This window comes from Enhydra lutris, unplaced genomic scaffold, assembly GCF_002288905.1.
Source record: "Enhydra lutris kenyoni isolate GAN:26980312 unplaced genomic scaffold, ASM228890v2 scaffoldscaffold22, whole genome shotgun sequence".
In the NCBI taxonomy this organism is placed as follows: domain Eukaryota; kingdom Metazoa; phylum Chordata; class Mammalia; order Carnivora; family Mustelidae; genus Enhydra; species Enhydra lutris.
This window is the reverse complement of record NW_019154106.1, coordinates 6,195,052-6,216,800: the sequence shown is the minus strand read 5'-3', so window position 1 is coordinate 6,216,800 and position 21,749 is coordinate 6,195,052. Positions and strand designations below refer to the sequence as shown.

Sequence of the window (21,749 nt, the reverse complement as noted above, 5' to 3'; positions counted from 1 at the left end):
TTTGCCTATATCTGTGGACTTGTGAATGTCCTGTGTTCTCTTTCTTCCTGGAATCCTTACCCATGAAATGTAACCTACCCTAGAGACCAGGTCATTCCCCAAATTAGCAAACCAGAAATGTCCCCGTTCTGTTCTTTAACTCGATCTGATTAAATGCTAATTCAGATAACCTCTCACTCTCTGTCACCCTTATTTACTTCTGAGAGATGACCACCGGTATCTTCCTCTCAAAAACCATTCCTCCAGTGTTGCTCTTAGAGTGAGCAGGCAGCCTACACGTTAAATTTCCAAGTGATTATTGGTCAAGTTTTTCCCCTAAGAGACGGGAGCTGCCCAGGAGGGCAGGCCAAGCCCTAGAGAAACGGAATGAATTGCCGGGGGTGCCCAGTTTAGACATTAACCCCACACGCGTTTACTGGACAGCTACACGTGCTGAGCAATGAGATGCAAAGGTGAGAACATCATGGTGTCTGCCATCAAGATGCCACCCTCCACGAGGAAAGCCACGCTGTGCACACCTGTGCAGAGGCTCTGTGGAGGCCGAGGGAAGGACAGAGTGATTCCGACTAGAGAGGGACATCTAAACTGGGCCTCTCAGAATATGCAGAAGTTCACCCAGTGGGACTGGACGCGGACACAGGGCGGGAGGGAGCAGAGAACCTTACCAATACCGTCTGGGGCTGGACTATGCATTAGCCTCACAGTGAGACCCGGTAGTTGAATGGAGTCCAAGGAAGAATTAGTTCAGACTTAGGTTTCCTAGATAAATGATGGTGCCTTGAAGATCTGGTGTATAACCCAATGCTAGGCCTGGTGCAGGGTAATCTAAAACTTCCCACTTGCACTTTATAGTTCACCAGAAATCCGAAAACCCAGCTTCCACTCTTGCCCAACTGTGGTTCATGCTGCAGAGTGGCCATTTCCGAAATGAAGTTCCAGTCCTTTCACTTCCTGGTTAAAATTCTCCTTCTTACCTAAAGAAGCCAGATCGTCAGTCCGGGTTTGTGCGTTGACACATAGTTCATAAATGCAGACTGACTAGCAAGAGACAGTCTCCAGCACGGTGGGTGCGCCTAGTTAAGTTAAACAGAAGTCTTCCTCCTCTGGTGAGATAGGAGCTATAGAATCCTGTGCTTCCAAGGAATAAAGACCGAGAGACCGACTCTCCCTGTCATGGTGATGGGCCCTGTCAAGACCCATGAGGCTCCTGGGTGGTCACTGACAGGGAAGTAACCCTTGCTGTTTCCTTTCTTCCATGGCAGGAAATCACTGACCAGGACATGTTTGGCGATGTGAGCACAAGTCTGGCTGTGCCAGAGAAGGTCAAAACTCCCATGAAATCCAGCAAAACAGATCTCCAAGGTTCTGCTTCCCCCAGGTACTCAAGATGAGAAGAAAATCCTAAAACAGGGGGTAGAATTAAACCAGTCAAATAGTGCCGGGCTGTGACCATGCTTAGCAGAGGCTCCTGGCCTAGGAAAGAGTGGGACTAGCCGTGGCCTTGGATTTCGAAGGCTACTAACTACCTCCTTCCCCCGTCTCCGGCAGCAGAATGGATGGGGTGCTCACACCGCGGCAGAAGAGGAGCACACCCCTGAAGGAGCGGCAGCTCTCCAAGCCCCTGAGCGAGAGGACCAACAGTTCTGACAGCGAGCGGTCGCCCGACCTGGGCCACAGCACACAGGTACCCCCTCACCCCTCCAGGCCGGGACTCTCTGAGCGTCCTCAGCCCTTGGCTTCTGTTTTGTTGTCTTCCTGGGGTGGTTAGGTAGAGAATAAAGGAGGAATACTTTGAAGTGCCCTGAGTAAAAGTCTTGAAGACAGATCTATATCAGAGAAGTCTACCGTGTGCCACTCCTCGTGTGGGATTGGCTTGGGAGCTGCTCTTCAGGGAGCAGAGTGGGGAGCAGGAGACACCAGCTTCGTCACAGCCTGCATCAGCCCAAGTGGCATTTCTTTTTTTTTTTTTTTTTTTAAAGATTTTATTTATTTATTTGACAGACAGAGATCACAAGCAGGCAGAGAGGCAGGCAGAGAGAGAGGGAGAAGCAGGCTCCCTGATGAGCAGAGAGCCCGATGCGGGGCTCGATCCCAGGACCCTGGGATCATGACCTGAGCCGAAGGCAGAGGCTTTAACCCACTGAGCCACCCAGGTGCCCCCCAAGTGGCATTTCCACACCTTGTTTGCTCTGCCTCCTCTGCCCCCATCAGACATCAGTCTGGAGACCGTGTGGTGAACCAGTCGTTCTAGAGGACAGCAGCCATCAAAATCCCACTGGATGTCTCCCACCTGGGCTCAGATAACTTTAACACTACTGTGGGCCAGTGATTGTGACTTCAAGGTCACAAATCAACAATATTAAAATACTTTGATTGAGAGACCTAAGAGTAGGTTGGAAGAGAAGCAGAAGAGACTGGGCCTCGGGAATTCCGTCCTCTTCCTGAAGGCCAGTGGTGCTGGAGGCTCGGGGAAGGAGCCTTTCTGAACTGACTTAGCTCACACAGCTCCTCCTCCTCTAGAGAACAGCAAGCCTGTTCATTTACCTGATAAATATCAGTGAGAGGAGAGTTTGTGTCAATGTGGCTTCCCGAGTTCGATGCTGTCACGTAGCTGAAAGTGAGCTGGAGACCAGAATAGACTGTGCCTGGGGCGAGGTGTTGTCCTTCTTGCTAGTCACTGTTCCTAAAGTACCTTTTGTTCCCTGCGACAGTGGGACTCCCCACACAGCACTCACTGCTGTTCTCCTTGGTTCTCTCCCCACTGCCCTCGTTTTCATTTCTGGGAGCACCTGCTAACTGTCACCTCCCCCTCCTCTCCCGATACTTCATGCTGTATTGTTACCCTTCAGGGAGGCTCACTGCGCTTCTCCCTCTGTCAGGACAGCTGCTGTGGCTTTGTTCCTGGTATCCGAGTGCGTGTTCCTTAAGGACTCTGCTCACTCTTTATCCTCCTCCTTTCCGTTTTGCTCTGACCAGTGGGATACTGGGTCTCCTCCAGAAATTCCTAGTATGTTTTCTCTGAATGCCCTTGCTCCAGAGATCTTCTACCCCAGTGCTCCCTTCCCTGCCCTTGGACTGCCTGGGATGCCTGACAGGCACTTCTGTCCCTACAGATCCCAAGAAAGGTGGTATATGACCAGCTGAATCAGATCCTGATATCAGATGCAGCCCTCCCAGAGAATGTCATCCTTGTCAACACTGCTGACTGGCAGGGCCAGGTAAAGCATTACAGATGGCAGGGCTGGGGAGGAGGGGCTCTGGGGAGCCAGAGGCAGGACATGGAGAAGAAGGAAAGTGACCCCCACGTCTCAGGCCTCTCTTCCCTGAATTCAGCCTATAGCTCTGGGATCCTGTCCTACTTATGTCACATTCTGGCCTGTGGGATCTCACGTCCCTTATTTTCTGTACCTCAGTTTCATCATCTGTAGAAAAGCAACTGATCCTACCTTCCTTCCAGGGTGGTTATGTGTGGTTTTCCTGTCAGCATAGCAGATAATGGTATCTTGAGAGGTACGAAGTGCTGTAATGTGCCCGAGGTGGCTCCTGGGTCCCATGAAGGCAGTTCAGAAGAGGCAGAGCCAATCTGCTTGGGCTCCCAGTCACTGCTGTCCACCCAGTTAGATCCTGGTGCCAGAATCCCTCTTTCCTAACAGCCCTGCCTCCTGGAACATACCCTACAGAGACAGCATTGGAATCTAAAGATTCCTTAGCCTTCCCACACTGCCTGGTTAGCATGTCTGCATGGGCTCTAGCCCCACCTTCTCGTCACTGGCAGCCGGAACCCTGACCTTCTCGGCCCAGCTCTGGTCTGAAGGACAGAGGCTGGGGCCCTGCACCTCTAGCTGGGCCTTGCTCTCTTGGTGCCTGTGGGGGAGCTGTTGTCCCTGCTGCGTGGCCTCACCTGTGTCCCTGCCCTTTCCCCCCTGCCCCCCAGTATGTGGCAGAACTGCTCCAGGACCAACGGAAGCCTGTTGTGTGCACGTGTTCCACCGCAGAGGTCCAGGCCGTGCTGTCCGCCCTGCTCACCCGTATCCAGCGCTAGTAAGGGTTCTACTTATCTCCTGCCCTTTGGGGTTCCCTCTGACCTCATCCTCCCACCCTGACTTCTAAGCAGTAACAGGACTGCCTGGCCTCATCAGACCAAAAATCCTTGGTCACTGTGTGGTTGGGCAATGGCAGGCAATGGTGCTCTGATGTCTCTGCTGGTCCCAGAGGTCAGGATGTGAAAATGCCATTTTCCTGCTCTCCTTGCCTCCCCACCTGGACTCTCCTTGACCTGCCACATCGTCTTCTTAAACCCAGGATGAAGAAGATCAGGAAGAGAGAACCAGGGTTTTGCAAAGGCATTTTACTCTTACCCCTCTAACTGTGCTGTGCCATGTGGCATCCAGAGTCAGGGCTTTCCCTTGTCAGGACCTCCCCAGAGGGGCCAGGAGTCCCTGCCAATGGGAACGAGAACTTCAGGCCTTCCACTTGTCTGGACTCATGCCCACTGCTGACTCCTGGCAGCACTGCCAAATTGCCTCCCATTAGCCTAAGCTAATTCTTTCTTCTAGATGATTACCTGCCCTCTTTGATCCTAGATTTCTCTCCTAATTGCAGAAGCACTGTAGTTTATGCCTTCTCTGGGAATTATGTTGTTTACTGGCTAATTTTTTCCCTGTGGGTTGTTGAGATCAAGTATAGTCAGAGCTTGGGCCCCTCCTCCGAGCAGGACACTGGTGAACCTCCCGGATGTGGTTGTGACTCTTCCCTTGCTCCCCAGCTGCAACTGCAACTCGTCCATGCCAAGACCAGTGAAGGTGGCAGCCGTGGGAGGCCAGAGCTACCTGAGCTCCATCCTCCGGTTCTTTGTCAAGTCGCTGGCCAGCAAGACCTCTGACTGGCTCGGCTACATGCGCTTTCTCATCATTCCCCTCGGTAAAGATGGGGCAGATTTCATTCCTGAAGCAGCATGTTGGGGCTGGGCCCTACGAAGGGACAGTTAGGGAGACCGAAGGCCAGGCCATCATTCTGCCCCTTAACCAGTTTGCCTTCTCTGGTTTCCATCTCCCAGGTTCTCACCCTGTCGCCAAATACTTGGGCTCAGTTGACAGCAGATACAGCAGTACCTTCCTGGATTCTGGCTGGAGAGATCTCTTCAGTCGCTCGGAGCCCCCCGTGTCAGGTAATGGCCCTCTGCAAGGGGCTGAAGCCCCCCGTGTCAGGTAATGGCCCTCTGCAAGGGGCTGAGGCAGGATGCCACCTGGTCCACGGAGAGCCAGTCTTGGCCAGAGGAGAAGGCCGCAGGGGCGTGCTTCTCTTCCTCCCTGTGCCTCTGCCACCCCCAGTCCCTTGCATGTTTATTTTATCAGCAAATATTTGTTAGGGGGAGGCCCATTATGGGCAGCGCGTCTTCACTCTGGATGTTTTTAGTCTCTGCTTTCTGCTCTGCTCCTGTACATCTAGAAATGAGGACAGGCATGAGGAGGTGGTGAGGAGGACATCTCTAGTGGTAGAACTCAAATATAAGAAGCAGAGGGTAGTTATTAAGCAATCTGTTGATAAGCGAGGAACACTGTGCTGACCTTGTCTTTTGTCTGAAATACAGAGTAGGAGTGGCAGGGCTTAGCGTGAGCTTGAACTCTGCAAGGCTGAGGAGCAGTAAATGCATCACCAGACCTTAAAGGAAGTGATGGGCAGAGAGTTGGAGTGGAGGGGTTCCTCTAGATTATGAGATTGGTTTGAGCAAAACAGACGTGATGTGGGAGCATGATCAGCCTGAGAAAGAGCAGAACTGAGGAAGTGCAGAGGTCGGATGGGAGAGCAGCTCTGTGGTTTGTCATTTCTTATATTCAAAGCCAGAGGACCCTTAGAACCCTTTCTCTACTGCAACTGCTAGGGTCTTCTGATGGGTCTCCAGAAGGGGTCTCTTTAAGAGGGTTTTCAGGTTTGCCTGCTGAAATAAGTTGGTAGTTATCTTCTTGTCTTTTCTCCAGAGCAACTGGACGTGGTAGGTCGGGTCATGCAGTATGTCAACGGGGCAGGGGTGACGCACCAGCTCCCTGTGGCTGAGGCCATGCTGACCTGCAGACATAAGTTGTAAGTTTGACTTCAGGGGATTTCTTAGAAATAGGGTGGGTGGGCTAGATAAGTCTTGAGTTTTCTTCGCTTTTCTATATTTCCCGTCTCCCCACCCATTTCCCTTCGTAGGCAGCCAAGAGCAAAAGAGACGGGGTTTTGACTACCTCCCATCCAGGCGCTCCCCTCCCTAACCTGGGCCTCCCCACCCAAATGGATACCCCCCCGGTATAAGAGAAGCCCATCCTGGGCGCTGACATTCACGCGTGGCGTAGCATGCAGAACTGGGTTTTTTGCCTCCATCTGTGGCTCCTCGTGCCATCCTGAGATGCAATGGAACTTGTCATGTAGTGTCTGGACTCCTTGACACCACAATAAAATATGAAAAGCTTGTATCCCCAGCTCTCCGTGCAGTATGACCCACTAACTGTAAGGCTTCCCTTTGTCTCCCAACAGCCCTGATGAAGACTCCTATCAGAAGTTTATCCCCTTCATTGGTGTGAGTACTGACTCCCCGCTCCTCTGTACCACACCCGTTCTCCTGGCCTTCATGTCCCTCAGTGCCCTCATGTGCACACACACACACACACACACACACACACACACACACACACAAAAGATTCATCTAGACAGTGGTTCTCATCCAGAAGCGGTTTTGCCCCCAGGAAAGGTCTGGCAATGTCTGCAGACATTTTTGGTTGTCACAGCTGAAGTTGGGGTTCTACTGGCATCTAGTGGTTAGGGAGCAGGGGTGCTGCTAAACTTCCCAGAGTGCTTAGGACAGCCCCTATGACAGACTGATCTGGCCCCAATGTCAGTAGTGCCCAGGTGGAGAAACCCAGGGCTAGGATATGCCCTGAGCTCTCCTTTCAGTGTTCTCCTTTCCCGAATCATGGGCTGTCCCCAGATCATCACTGGTATCTACTTTTTATTACACCAAGCCCTGAACCTGGTGCCTTGGCCTGGGGCATGACGTCCAGAGCATAGTTCTGCAGGCTCCAGGGAAAAGAAAGCTGCCTCTGAAATGAAATAATGGTAGATGATATTCTGAAGAGAAGTCCAAGAAGTAGGTATTTCTGTGTCCAGGGTCAGATGTACCTTTGAAATGAAGATCCCTTCTTTTCTCTCCTATTTAGTCAAAGGAGAATCTCTAGATGAGTTGACTTTGGAAATAAAAGGGAAACCTCTTGGGTATCTCTGATGTCAGATGGTGCTGTCTTTTCATTTGGCAGTAGCTGAGCCATAAGGTAGAGACCCAACCAAAAGAGGGATCCCAGAGGTGACAGAGGTGACACCCTGTGTGACCAAAGCATACCACAAAAGAATGACTGAAATTTCAGATTTCCATGTATGAGACAATCGAATTTCTCTTCAAAATCAGCTTGTCTTTTTTCCTGTAATCTCCTAGCTTTGGGTAGGGGGCAAATGCAAATGAAGGGCCTCTTCTATACTCAACCCAGATTCTGGATGTCTTGAGTGATCGTGGGAAATTCCTGAGCCTGGAGAAATTTGGTTGCCCCTTCTTGTGCCTTGCTAAGACCTCCTGTCTGAACAGTCCACTTAGTCCCTGTTAGCCCCTGGGGCTACTCCCAGAAGCCATGTTGGAAGCTCTAGACCACGACCTGTAGCCTAGGCTGATGATTTGATTTGCATCTTCATGGAGCTGTGGCTTGCTGCCCACTCTAGCCTCACAGACAGAGAGAGATATGAAAAAAAAATTTTTTTTCAATTGAAATAAACAAAGGAAGGGCAGCCTCATATAATACCAGGGGAGCAAGGGGAATTATATCCAGGAAGTTGAGAATGTTAGTGTGTTACTTTCCAGGAACTAAAATAGGGATGCATAGAGAGTTTGGGACAAACCAGTGAATAGCAGCCCTGTGTTCTGAGTAGCCTTGAGGGAACCATCCACACGTGATCGTGATCGTGATCGCTACTCCCCGTCAGTCCCTGGCGTCCCGTTTCCGTGACCTCATAGCACTCCCTAGCACCTCTGCCAGGTGCTAGGCCCTGGGCCTGCTACTTCATCAGGATTCACCTGTCACTTCAAGCCACAGCTGTGACATTCAAATAGTCTGTTTCTAGCTGTGCCTTTGCTGGCTGCTGGAGGGCCCCCTCTCTCCTTCCCAGAATTCTCTATGAGAAATCTAAAATTCTTTGGGAAGCTGAAATTAGTACACTGCCTTGAGGTAGAGAAGGGGTGGGGGTGCCTGGGATCCCTGTCTTATCCATATTCTCTCAGATTCCAGCAAGTCTGGAAAGGAGGAAGCTGGTCCCTTGCTTGGTTTCACACAGGCAGGCATTCAGAGAGTACCCCCCCACCGCCACCCCCCCGCAGCACACTGCCTTACCAAGCTTTCTCCCAGTGGCTCTAACGGTGTCTTACCCACATGATCTTAGAAGAAGCCCTATCAGAATACTGAAATGGGTCCTGCCTTCGGGGCGGCCTTGCGCTCCCCAGAGATGAGCTGTGAGGTCTTGTGCGCCACCCAGCTCATTGTTTGGAACGGGGCTTTTTTACATATCTTAAAGATCAGATCTGGGCTGCTCTGGATTTGCGAAGATGTTTAAAGCATGATACATAGTAACGGCTGTTGTGTCTAATCACCGGCTTCCAAGTGGACCAAAATGCGTACAGCTTTAGTCAGAGGACCTGATGCAGCGTCTCTTTTTTCTCCCAGGTGGTGAAGGTGGGTCTGGTTGAAGACTCTCCCTCCACAGCAGGTGAGCTTGGGGCCCTTGTGCCCCTGTGGAGTGAGGCGATGCCTTCTCGGCCTCCTCTCTAGTCCAGCAGGCCAGAAGGTGAAGCCTCTGGGTATCCTAAGGTTAAGTCAGAGTTTGGGCACCCTCACTTCCCAGGTGAAGTGGTGGCAGGGGGCAGTGGGGAGCTTTCCAGGCTTATCTCAGCAGCAGCTGAGACCCCTTGTCATTAACTGGTCAGGGGTGGCTTCCTCTGGCCAACTGTGTCTGTCCCCCTGACAGGCGATGGGGACGACTCGCCTGTGGTCAGCCTCACCGTGCCCTCCACATCACCGCCTTCCAGCTCAGGCCTGAGCCGAGATACCACAGCCACCCCTCCTTCGTCCCCCTCCATGAGCAGTGCCCTCGCCATCGTGGGGTAAGGGGCTCTTGCCCATACCTCTCCTTCCTTCCAAACCCCTCCATCAGGGCCCAGGAACCTGACTGACTCCCCCTTAGCACCACCCTCCCCCACCCCTCCATCCCCGCCTGCCTACAGCATTGCATAACGACGATGGCTTACTGAGTGTGGAAAGCAGGATAGTGGCGAGAGCTTTGGAGTCCCAATTCAGAGACTTAGGGCACTAGCCAGGCACGTGGAACTACTCTGTACAGTGCGGGATACTTTCTTCCCCATCTGTCCCCCCGGGGTAGAAGTGAATGAGACAAGTGGCAGGGAGGCTCTTCCCAGCCTGTAAAGTGCTGTGCAGGGGTCTTGCTGGGGGACCGCCCGGTATGATGGAGCGCGGCCATGGGAGTCCTGCACAGCCTGGTTTGAGTCACGGCTCTGTGTTAGTCTGCTGTACTAGCTTGTGCTAAAGAACAGATTACTCAGTGACACTTGTTAAAGCAGTGAGGGAGGGGCACCTGGGTGACTCAGTTGGTAAAGCCTCTGACTCTTGATTTCAGCCCAGGTCATGGTCTCAGGATTGTGGGATCGAGCCCCATGTCAGGATCCACGCTCAGCACAGAGTCAGCTTGGAATTGTCTCTCTTCCTCTGCCTCTGCCCCTCCCCCCACTTGCATGCTTCCCCCACCCCAAATAAATAAATAAAATCTTGGAAAAAAAAAAAAAAGACACAGTGAGGGAAACCACATCAGGTGTGACCATCGAGACAGGTGCAGGGGGCACTGCTGTGGATTTTGCGGGGTGGGTGGCTCAGCTCCAAGTGGAGATTTCTACCCTGGGAGTGAGCGTGGGTGGAAAATTACTAAGAGGAAAAGCCAGGGGTATGGGGGGCTTCTAAACACTCCTGACAGGACTCTTGCTAAGACAAATCAGGGTGACAGACGTCTCCTGGGGGGCGGCAGGGGATGAGGAGCCTGACCAGGCGCCCCAGGTGATCAGACGGAGGGTGGGGCTCTTGCTAACTGTCTTAGCAGGGTTCTTGCTAAAAATGGATTTTACAGGGACACCTGGGTGGCTCAGTTGGTTAAGCAGCTGCCTTCGGCTCGGGTCATGATCCCAGCGTCCTGGGATCGAGTCCCACATCGGGCTCCTTGCTCATCGGGGAGCCTGCTTCTCCCTCTGCCTCTGCCTGCCATTCTGTCTGCCTGTGCTTGCTTTCTCTCCCTCTCTCTCTCTGACAAATAAATAAATAAAATTTTTTAAAAAATGGATTTTACAAGCAAGTACACAAATGGGCCTCTGAAAAGGTTTAGGAGCCAAACTAAAGTTTCTGAAGCTTAGTTACTAAGCTTCATTTCCGACTCCGGGAGTGGAGTGAAATGGCCGTGTCAGAGTTTCGTGAGGCTTCAGAAGGAGCTTGTGTTGTTGGTGCCTGGCACGCGGGAGCTGCTGCCTTCTTTCAGGCAGGCAGTCTGTCTGTCTGTCATGACAGTGGCCATTTGGGGCACTGGAGCTGTAGCAGCAAATAAGAAAGGCTCGTCCTCGTCTTGGAGCTTAGGCTGCCGGGCCCTGGCAATGCCAGAGCCGCAAAAAATTCAAACTGCAGATTGCAGTGAGCGCTATGGAAAATCAGTAGAGGATGGTTCTGCAAGGGGACAGAATTTCTTTAGGGTCTTAAGTATCCAGAGTTTAGACCAGGTGCTCAGGCTGGCCTCTCAGGAGGCAGCTGTCATGCCAGGCCTGAGCAGGAGGCGCTGAAGGGAAGGGTGGAGCAGAGCCGTCCCAGAAGGGGCCCAAGGGGAACAGGCCATGAGGTGAGAAAAGGGCAGGCGTGGGGCAGGAACACAAATGGGCCCCTGCACCTTCTTCCTCCCTATTCCCCTTTTCTGTGCTGGGCTCTTCCTGTTTCTTCTGGGGAGGGTCCTCAGCAGCAGAAAGGGTAGGCACTGGCCTGCCATATGTCCAGAAACACCAGTGACGGGGTCGTGGTCCCTGAAGAACATAAATGTTCTCAGATGTCGAGAAGCCTCAGTTGCACCTTGGATTCCAGCCCGTACCCTCCCTCACCCTCTCCTCCCCTCCTTCCCTTTTTACTTCCCTTCGTGGTCTCTGCTGATCTATGGAAGGGACAGTTCAGGAAAGGAGGAAATCGCACACGGCCAGTAATGCTTCATAGTTCCAGGCTTCCCGAAGGGTCTGCAGACCAGCCCTTAACCTCGACCTCCTTTCCCATCCTGTTAAAGCTGGTTTTTAGTGGAACCACTAGAACCAGGCAGAAAGAGAAATGTCAGATGACTTTTGTGGCCTGTGTACCTATTGTGTCTGACACCTCCTTTCTAGAAAACATCAGCCTCTTCTCGCCGTGGAGCTAAAGTTACCCCTGAGCTAGAAGTGCCATAAATAAGAGAAAGCGGCGGGTCGGCAGCCACCGGCTCGGCCTCCTGGGGCTGTGGCGGAGCCAGCCAAGGTGCTTGCGCCTCTGCCCACTTTGTCTCTCTGGCCCTTGGTTGGGTCTCTCCTGGGCTCTGCTTGCCGGGTGTGTCCATGCGTGTGTGTGCACGAGTGCATGCAGGAGCGTGTGTAAGTATGTGTGCACACCTCCTGCGACAAGCCTCCTTCCTCTCTGCTCCCCTCTTCCCCTGTGACTTTGTGTTTGGTTCCCTCACAGTGCCTCAGGTCTTCACCCTCTCCTGGCTTTGTCTTCCGATCATTCCATCACTCCCTTCCCACACAAACCAATTCCGTGGGACCGGAGGGAACCCAGAACCACTAGCCCGCCACCTCCCCTCACCCCGCCCAGAGCCTGGAAGTCCCCTCCTGGCCCCTGAGGCCAGCCGAGTAGTTGGGAACTGAGGGCAGAGCCTACTCTCCGTTACTGTTCCCCTTCCTCAGGAGCCCCAACAGCCCATATGGGGACGTGATTGGCCTCCAGGTGGACTACTGGCTGGGCCACCCTGGCGAGCGGAGGAGGGAAGGTGACAAGAGGGATGCCAGTTCCAAGAACACCCTCAAGAGCGTCTTCCGCTCAGTGCAGGTTTCCCGCCTGCCCCATGGTGGGGAAGCCCAGCTTTCCGGCACCATGGCAATGACTGTAGTCACCAAAGAGAAGAACAAGAAAGGTAGGTGACATCTGAGGCCAGGGACGATCAGGGCCACTAGGGTTCACTGTCTCCTCTCAGGGTTGGGGAGACCTCTGGATGAGGGCAGAGCAGCACATCTATCATGTGGTCCAGCCCAGGGTTCTGCAAGGGTCTTAGCCCCCCTTGCGAGATGAGGCCAGTCCTTCTGTAATCAAGGAAACGAATGTCCCCAGTGAGTAACCGGTCCCTGCCTGCTGAACATCAGCACCGTGGCCTGGGGCAGTTAGCGCCGCCGTAAGGAAGGGGCCTTTCCGGCCACTGCCCTCTAGGGTGGACCACGTGACAGAGGAGCACATCACTGCATCCCCATGAAGCCGGCATTTGCACCCAATCCTGGAAGTCGCTCAAGCCCACATGAGCAAAAGGGCATAGTTGTTTAAGACTTAAGAGGAGGAGTTAAAGGCACCTGCGTGGCTCAGTCAGTTAAGTGTCTGCCTTCAGCTCAGGTCATGATCTCAGGGTCCTCGGATCGGGTCCCATGTAGGTCTCCCTGCTCAGCAGGGAGTCTCCTTCTCCCTCTCTCCACTCATGCTCTCTTCCAAATAAATAAATAAAATATATTTTTAAAAGAATTAAGAGGAGTACAGCCCATTTTGGATAAGAGGGGTGGTTTCAGGCACTAGAGGTAGAGTTGGGGGGTGGCCCTGGGCCCTCTGATCTGAGAGAGTAAGGCAGGAACACCCCCGGCCGGGCCAGTTCCGGGCAGAGCTTGCCGCTGTGTGCTCTGCTGGGCGCCGGCCACAGCGGGCCAGCCTGCCAGGGGACTCGGGCCCTCGCAGCCCACCGCCAGCCAGCTGTCCGGTTCCTTTAACTGCCGGACCCTCCCTCCTCAGCACTCCCAAAGCAGCTAGGCCTCTTTCTGTTCATGCCTCTGCTTCATAGAGCTCCGCACGGAGGCAAGCAGGGGCTGCGGCAGGCCTAAAACCAAACAACAGAGGCACCTCAGAGACGTGGCCCGGGCAGGCCTGCTGCAGTGCACCCCTCGATGCCCCAACAGCCCTGGGCCAGAGCCGTTGCAGACCCTGCCATGAGGCCCTCCTAGCCACAGCAGACTCGGCCCTATGTGCGTGTGAGCGTGTAGGAGGGAGAGCCCAAGGCCATGGGCACCTTGCCCCACAGGCTACTAGAACATTCAAGCCAGAAGGGACCTCAGAGACTAGCTCCAGGTCCTCGTTACACAGTTAAAGATACCAAGGTTCAGGGAGAGGCTTGTGCTGGGAGCGGGCAGAACAAAGATCTGTTTTGCGCTTCCTGCATCCCCCGAGCTAGGAAGAAGGGATGGCTGGCTGCAAATCACCTCCCCTTCCCACAGGAGGAGGGGCTGGTGGGGATGAGAGAGAGGAGAGGGGTGGCTGCTTTTCCCAGGGCTGGGATGGAGGTGGTTTTGCTTGCCTTCCAGTTCCCACCATCTTCCTGAGCAAGAAACCTCGAGAAAAGGAGGTAGATTCCAAGAGCCAGGTCATCGAGGGCATCAGCCGCCTCATCTGCTCCGCCAAGCAGCAGCAGACCATGCTGAGAGGTACGGGGAGATGGGAGGAGGGTGCCGGGCGGGGTGGGAAGAAGGGGCAGGGGACTCTGGGGGGAGGGAGGCGACGGCCCTCCCCAAGGGACCCTGGGGAGGTGGCCTTAGCAGCCCTGGTCAACCCCTCCTTCCCCTGTCACCCCAGTGTCCATCGACGGAGTCGAGTGGAGTGACATCAAGTTCTTCCAGCTGGCGGCCCAGTGGCCCACCCATGTCAAGCACTTTCCAGTGGGACTGTTCAGTGGCAGCAAGGCCACCTGAGGGCACTATCTCCTGGCCACTCTCCCTCCTGGCACTGCCACCAGCCTCACCGCCTGCGGGCAGGGGGAGGCCAGCAGGCCCCGGCCCAGCATCCCCTTTCCTGGCCCGGGAGTCTGCATCTTTCTTGCCCAGTCCTGAAGGACACTGCCAGTGGGGACACTGCTCCCCTCCCTCCTTCTCAGTCCTCTCCTTCCTGCTCCAGGCCCAAGGCATGTCGATTTTGCCTTCTGGCGCCCATCCCTGGAATTGAGTCCTGGGCATTCCTTCACCGACTTCTAATCTCCCCACATGGCACCCGTTCCTTCCTGGAAATAGGAAGCCTGGGATCCTGGCCCCCAGCAGGGAGTCCAGCCCTCCCCATCTCTGCCAGCTGTCCTGCCTGTCCCCCTCAAGTGGAGCCCACGGCCACTTCCCACGCTGTGGGTTCTCCCAGTGGGTGTCAGAGGGGTACCCTGAACCCAAGGGCCCCTCCTCCCCTCCACAGTCACAGGGGCAGCCCCACCCCTCCCTCACGCCGGGACAGCTTTTTTATGGTGATGCCATGTCTCTCTGGGGTGGAGGGGCCTTCCCAATCTCCCCCATGCACGACCACCTCACTTACCCCCAGGTTCCCCCCTAAATGTCACAAGCACCCTTGAATGTTTCTTTGGTTCTCTGCACAGCCAGTCTCTTGGTGGTTCCATGTGACTTGCTTGGGCACCAACCCCTGTCCTTGTGGCTTCCCCCTTGTTGGTGACTCTCCTCCCTCTGCCTCTCCCCTCCCCCACCAGCACAGTGCTGCCTCTTCCTGAACTCCTGACTGGGACAGATGGGAGACAGACCCCCCACCGGCATATTCTCTGTGACCCTGCATCTCCCTGTGCCTTCCGTGTCCATTTGTGTCGCACTCCCTAGTGTGTCCTTCCCCTCCTCACGCCTAGGCAGAGAGCCCGCCTTCCCAGCCGGGTGTTTCTCCGGTGGACTCCAATCCTGCCCTCTCGCCACGGGGGTCTGAGCCACCCCCTCAGCCTTGGCCATCAGCAGTCTCAGGAGAAGCTGAGCACACAGGGCCACCATCCCAGCCGCAGCCCTCCATGCCTACCCCCCTCCCCGCACCTTCGGAGCTTTACCGTTGCCCTCTCTCACCACTTCTAGAAGTTTTTGCACAGAACTTCATTTTGAAAAGTGTTTTTCTCATTCTCCATACCTCCCCAAACTCCTCCAGCCCTTACCCCCTGCTCAGCCCTGCTGTCCAGAGCGTCTCCTGGGCTGAGCTGCTCTCTTGGGGCCGGAGAGGGGTGGGGCTTGAGGGACTGAGTGGATGTTGGGTTTTTCATTCAATAAACTGGTGATTTCTTACCAACTAGCAAGGCTTGGGCTTCTATGCCTCTCACTGTGACTCAGGATCTGTACGACCCTCTCCCCTCCACAGCACAGTCGACTCCTTTCAAACGGCTGGCAAGAAGCGTATTCTCATTTCCTCAGTTAGAGAAACAGGCATGAAGGTGTCTTTCCCGGCATGAGGCAAGCAGAGGTCAGAAACAGAAGTAATGCTCTGCTCACACCAAAATCCCTTCTTTTTCTCTAGGACTCACCATCCCCAAATCCCACCTCCCAAGACAATGACATGTCGAGGGCAGTTTCTGCTCTTCTGGTTAAAAAGTAGAACTTGACTTCTTGCCCTCTGCTAGGCCGATGTCCTGCCATAGTTTCTGGAAGCTGGTGAAGTCTGAGGCCCAGGTGGAGGGGTGGAGCTGGGGTCCGTCGTTGAGTTGGCTTTCCTACCTGCCCTTAACTCAGAGATGGAAAACAGTCATAGCCCCTGCTCCCCAGATGCCTGGTTCTTCACACACTCCCGGATGGAGGCCTGCACACCAGCCTTCCTCCCGTGAAGAAGTGCCCAGAGGTTGGGGCTTGCGTGGGGAAGGGGACCGAAGGGCTTGGCGTCCTTGCCCTGCAGGACACGGCCACAGAGGAGTGGATGACCAACTGGACAGGCCTTCACTGGCTCCCCGAGCCCTGTGGTCCAGTGACCTAAGGGAGGGAGCCTCTGGGACTCGACAGTGTAGCCCCACACCAAGCTCTCTGAGCCTGGAACGTGGAGATAATGCCCGTCTCCCAAGGGGGAAAGTCCAGCGAGGTCTGTGACAGTGTCCCAGAAATGCAATCTGCACGTTAGTTACCGAACAAGGTGTACAATCTGGTTGGTGAGAGGAAATGCCAGAAGTCAAATTGTGTTTAAGATGAGCTAGAGAGGGGGCACCTGGGTGGCTCAGTGGGTTAGGGCCTCTGCCTTCAGCTCAGGTCATGATCCCAGGGTCCTGGGATCGAGCCCCACATCGGGCTCTCTGCTCGACGGGGAGCCTGCTTCCTCCTCTCTCTCTGCCTGCCTCTCTGCCTACTTGTGATCTCTGTCTGTCAAATAAATAAATAAAATCTTTAAAAAAAAAAGATGAGCTAGAGAGGATGTGAGTGTTGCCTCAGGACAGACTGGAAGCTCCAAGAGAGGCCTGGGGGCCGGAGGCCAAGGGAGAGCGTGCAGGCAGTGCAGCGGGGAGGGGGACCCAGGAGCGGTGGAAGTCCCCAGCTGGAGGGGTGTGGGGGACAAGTAGATTCAGGTCCAGCTCAGAACTGAGAAGACAGAGCAGATGATGGGAAGATGAGGGGGAGGAAGAGACCCGCGCTCCCAGCCTGCTGGGTCTGACTCCGCATCCAGGGCCGCCCCTCCTCCCACCTCTGGGGGCTTCACTCTTACGGTTGCCCCCTTTCTCCTGCCATCATCTCTACCGGATCTTTGGCTCTTTCCTGTCTGCCTGCCATCCGCATGCCCACACTCAGTAACAGCTCTCCTGTCAAAAACAATTTCCCCGCTTCTAGATTCCCTCTGCCGTGTCTCTGCTCCCTGGAAAGTGAAAGTCTTCCGGAGCTGTTCATGTATCCTGCCTCCACTTCTACTCCTTCAGGCTTTTTTCCTCAACAGCCCATCAGAAGTTCCCTTACCAAGGTCACCAGTGACCTCAGGTGCCACATCCAAGGGTCAGTTTTCTTTCTTGACCCCCCACTTGGCCTGTGGACAGCTCTCTGCTCTCCTTCCACTCCTCTGACTGCCCTTTCTTGGCCTCCCTTACTGTCTCTCCAGCTTCCCAGCCATGGAACACTGGGCAGTGCGGGGCTCGCACGCCTGGCCTTCTCTCCCCCCACACTCAGCCCTGCAGTGTGAATTACTGTTCTGTGCACAGACTCTCCCCCCGCCCCACTCTTCAGGAGCTGCAGCCAAAACCTTTGGAACCACCACTGACTCATCTGGCCCTCATCCCCAACATCCAGTCCACCGGCAAATCCTACCGGCTTTCCCAAGACAGACTGGGAACCCAGCAGCGCTGCGCCGCTTTCCCTGCTGCTGTTACCCCATGTCTGGATGTGTTCATAACCTCTTAATTATCTGTGCTTCCACCTACTCTTCCTGTAGTCTGTTCTCCACACAATAGCCAGAGAGAGCTTTTTAAAATGTTAATCATATCGTGTTAAATTACCAATTTGAACTGTCCAATGGCTTCCATCCCACTAGGAATATAATCCAAAGCCCTCACCATAACTCACAAGGCCTAGGTGATCCGACCTCCTGAGGGCCGATTGATCTCTCCTCTCACTCTGCCCCTCCCCCACTGGCCCCCTCTGCATTCCTCAGACACAGGCATGCTCTGCCTCAGGGTCTTTGCACAAGCTGTTCCCCCTGCCCATCGTGCCCCTGCCTCTAGGTCCATGTGGCTTGCTCCCCCATTGAAATCTTGGCTTAAAGGTGACAGAGAAGCCTTCCCTGCTCTACCTTTCTCACATAGCACCTCCCTTTTCTCTCCCCCTTCTTTAGTTTTCCTTATTAGCACTTCTCATTCCTTAGCTTAATTATCCATTTGTTTCTCTCTCCTCACTGGAATGTAAGCTCCAAGGAAATGGGAATTTTTTTTTTTAACCTGCTCTAACTTTGGTACCCAGGATCCTTCTTGGCTCGTCCTAGGTCCACAGTGACTATCTGTCAACAGAATGAGTGAAGAGGCCTTGTGCTGTGGCAGTGGAGTCCCCAGTCCCCATGCACTGCTCAGATACCAGTGCCTCAGCCCACAAGATACCTGACTTTTCCCACAGGCCCTGGAGTAAGAAGACAGACTCCTAAGAAGAGGGAAAGGGTTGTGTAGGAGTGATCTCCAGAATTCCAAACATGGAGCAACTTAGATTTACACGTTGAGACAGCTTTGCCCAGTCATGGAGAGTCAAGGTTGCCCCAGAGCAGAACTGTCCATCGGGCTGCCAGAAACATTGTCTAAGGCCAAGAGTAGCATTTTGGTGCAGAAGGTGGAAGAACTTCTGTCTAACTCGTATACCAATGCCAGATTGTTTTATTGTTAATTTAAACAAACACGTATTTTAGAATAGTTTTAGATTTACAGAAAAGTTGCAAAGATGGAACAAAGAGTTGCTGTACAACACCCCCCCACCCCAGGTTTCTCCTATTGCTAACATGTTACATTAGTATGGCACATTTCTTACAACTAATGGACCAACATTGATACATTATTATAAACTCAAGTCCATGTTTAACTCCCAATTCCTTAGTTTTCCCCTAAAGTCAGGGTTTTTTAAAGATTTTTTTTTTTTTTTTTTTTTTAATTTGAGAGAGAGAGCACGAGCAGGGGGAGCTGCAGAGGAAGAGAGAGAATCAGGCTCCCCACTGAGCAGGGTGCCAGATGGGCTGGATTCCAGGACCCCAGGATCATGACCTCAGTGAAGACAGACGTTTAATGTTAACATTTAACATTTAATAGACTGAGCCATCCAGCATCCCTAAAGTTCTTTTATGTATTCCAGTATCCCGTCCAGGATACCACACTACATTTAATACTTGGAGCTATGACATTTTCTTTTCTTTCTTTTTTTTTTTTTTTTTTTTATAATTTTTTTTTTTTTTTTTTTTTCATAGATCACAATTTGGCGGAGATGCAGGCAGAGAGAGAGAGAGGGAAGCAGGCTCCCTGCTAAGCAGAGAATCTGATGCGGGGCTTGATCCCAGGACCCTGAGATCATGACCTGAGCTGAAGGCAGAGGCTTTAACCCACTGAGCCACCCAGGCACCCCAAGCTATGACATTTTCTTAAACTTTCTCTATTTTTGATAACCTTGACAGCTTTGAGGTGTACTGGTCACGTATTTTGTAGACTGCCCCTTGGCTGGAATTTGCCAGCACATCATATCAAGGGTACCTGCCTTCAACATGATTTGTCAGCCTTGATCATCTGACTGAGGTAGTGTTGGCTAGTAAGCTCACACCCCCTTCCCTACTGTGCTCTTAGGCTGGAAGCCACTAAGCACAGCCTAGATAAAATATAGATTTTCCTCTATATGCATTATTTGGATTCTGGAGAGCAGATTTCTTCTAGACAGCAGATTTCTAAATCCATGTTTTTAAACTCCATCCCTCACCACCCACTGCTGTGTCCAGAGACTGTGGCATGGATGACCCTCTCAACACCACCTGCGAGCATTTCCTTCTGGCCAGGCTGCTGCAAAAATGCTTCGTGCAGTTTCTGCCCCAGACTCCTTCAAGCTGCCCCAGGAAATCAGTTCAGCTGATATTTCCTTTTTACCAAGGAGGAAGCTCCAATTCAGAGAACTCCTCACTCCCAGCCCCACCCCCATCCCAAATCTAAACTCTCATTTCTTTTTTTAAGATTTTATTTATTTATTTCTCTGAGAGGGGTTGAGAGCACAAGCACAGGGAGCAGCAGGCAAAGAAGCAGACTCCCCACTGAGCAGGGAGCCTGATGCAGGACTAGATCCCAGGACCCTGGGATCGTGACCTGAGCCGAAGGCAGACAGTTAACCGACCGAAACACCCAGCCGCCCATAAACTCTCATTTCGAAGCATTTACATGACTTGAATACTCACAGACCTCCCAAATCCAGTATGGCTCAGACAGAACTCTTGATTTCCCTCCATCTGCCCCAGTTTTGATAATGACACAGCATCCATCCTACTCAAGGCAGAAGCCACCGAGTTGTCCTGTGTCACCACAATGACTCCTGTTCATTCCGCCTCTCAGATACTGTTCCCAAACGTAAGCCAGAGTACCTCACTGCCTTGCAAGGGCCCTTCAGCGGCTACCTCCAGTCACCCACCCCGTGGCCCATCAGGCCTACACATTTGGCCCCACTACCCATCACTTCCCTTCTAGCTGCTTTCTCCAGCCCTACGATCTTCGCCCTTGAGCCACACCTGATCCTGCGGTAATCACACTCCTCTTCCCTGCTCGGGCCTCAAACACACGGTTCTTCCCACCTTAAATGGTCTGTCCGCCCCCACAGAGCTACTCCCTTTGCCTTTAGGATGCAGCCTACACATCACAGAGGCTTTCCCAACCGCCCTGCCCAAAGCGCTGCTGTTAAGTTAGCCTCTACCCGAGCTCTTTCTGTAGTCACGGCATTCAACGTCGCCGGCAATAAACGTCTTTGTACCACATCAGAATGAGAGCTCCGGGTGAACAGGGACTCAACCTACATCTCCAGCACCCATCACTCTGGTGCATGGCAAATACTAAAAAGCTAGCTAAAAGGATCAGTGCGGGGTTGTCACTTGTCCAATGCACATAGACCTGTTGAGAAGGAACCAGATTTCTAACCCAGGTCATCTGACTCCAGACCATTTCTCAAGGCCCCACTCAGATCCCAAATTCCCAATCATCCATACATCCTACACGTATTAATGTCCTATCACGGTACATGATGAAGACATGGTTGGGTTCTTACCTATATAGGAACTCCGAGGTGAGCAAGGGAGGCAGACAGACAGTTGCCACAAAGCATGACACGTTGCACAGGAATATGGCAGAAGGACATCTAATCCAGCCTGGGGAAGATGTCACAAAGGAGACAACACCTGAGCAGCATCTTAAAGATGCCTAACGCAGTGGATGTTCCGAACACAGGAAATAGCAAAAACAGGAAATAAGAGAGAGTTTGCCTTGTTCCTAGACCCTTGGGTGGTTAACAAGACTGCAAAGCAGTGGGCATGGGGCACGACAGGGCGGAAGAGAAAGGAGACAGCCAGGGCATTGCGCAGCCATATAGCTGTGGTTATCCTCATTGTCTGCCTGGGTGAGGGCTGTGCACTTTTTCCTGAGATCAGTGGAGAGCCAGGGTAGTGAGATGAGGGAATTTAGCAAGATCACCTTGTGACAACAGATTAGAGGAAACAAGACTAAAGACCAGAAGAGCTGGAAGGGTGTTGCAGCAATTGAGAAAAGATGTGACAGAGACAGACAATGGTAAAGGGAGGAGAGCTGCAGGAGAATGGAAATTTTCATTCAATTTAAGAGGTAAAATCAGTAAGGGTAGGTGGCTGGGGAGGAAATTGGGTCAAAAGAGAAAGAGAGAAGGAGAGGGGCTGGCTGGCTGCTCAAGGTGAACCGGCAGAGGGTGGGACATTCCTGGAAGAGATTTGGGCAGGAGATGGTGAGTTCAGGGCAAGGATGCTCTGTGCTGCTCAGAGGTTAGTGTCCAATTGGAGTTGAAAAATAGGCCTGGACGGAGCTCAGGGCAGTGATCTGGGTTAGACGGAGATTGGGGCGTCCTGAACACACAGGGGAACTGACTGGACAGAGAAGGCGAGAACACCCCTGGCTGGGCGGAGCTCTCTTCATCCCGACCA

The 21,749-nt window shown here is 53.1% G+C and overlaps 1 protein-coding gene across 2 annotated transcripts in view; it reads left to right on the top strand.

The window, feature by feature from the left end:
• Nucleotides 1-15,420, top strand: part of LOC111149595 (phosphofurin acidic cluster sorting protein 1) — a 143,029-nt gene extending 127,609 nt beyond the window's left edge. Inside the window, exons 12-24 of one of the 2 annotated variants that reach the window (XM_022506734.1) lie at nucleotides 1,263-1,378; nucleotides 1,552-1,684; nucleotides 3,114-3,218; nucleotides 3,935-4,041; nucleotides 4,766-4,920; nucleotides 5,057-5,167; nucleotides 5,979-6,081; nucleotides 6,517-6,559; nucleotides 8,742-8,784; nucleotides 9,043-9,178; nucleotides 12,041-12,267; nucleotides 13,688-13,807; nucleotides 13,956-15,420. In XM_022506734.1, coding sequence (XP_022362442.1) covers nucleotides 1,263-1,378; nucleotides 1,552-1,684; nucleotides 3,114-3,218; nucleotides 3,935-4,041; nucleotides 4,766-4,920; nucleotides 5,057-5,167; nucleotides 5,979-6,081; nucleotides 6,517-6,559; nucleotides 8,742-8,784; nucleotides 9,043-9,178; nucleotides 12,041-12,267; nucleotides 13,688-13,807; nucleotides 13,956-14,071 — 1,515 coding nt within the window. In that variant the 3' untranslated portion in view covers nucleotides 14,072-15,420. Of the gene's footprint in view, nucleotides 1-1,262; nucleotides 1,379-1,548; nucleotides 1,685-3,113; nucleotides 3,219-3,934; nucleotides 4,042-4,765; nucleotides 4,921-5,056; nucleotides 5,168-5,978; nucleotides 6,082-6,516; nucleotides 6,560-8,741; nucleotides 8,785-9,042; nucleotides 9,179-12,040; nucleotides 12,268-13,687; nucleotides 13,808-13,955 lie in introns of both variants that reach the window. The other variant, XM_022506733.1, reaches the window with a different exon arrangement.
• The last annotated feature ends 6,329 nt before the right edge of the window (nucleotides 15,421-21,749 follow it).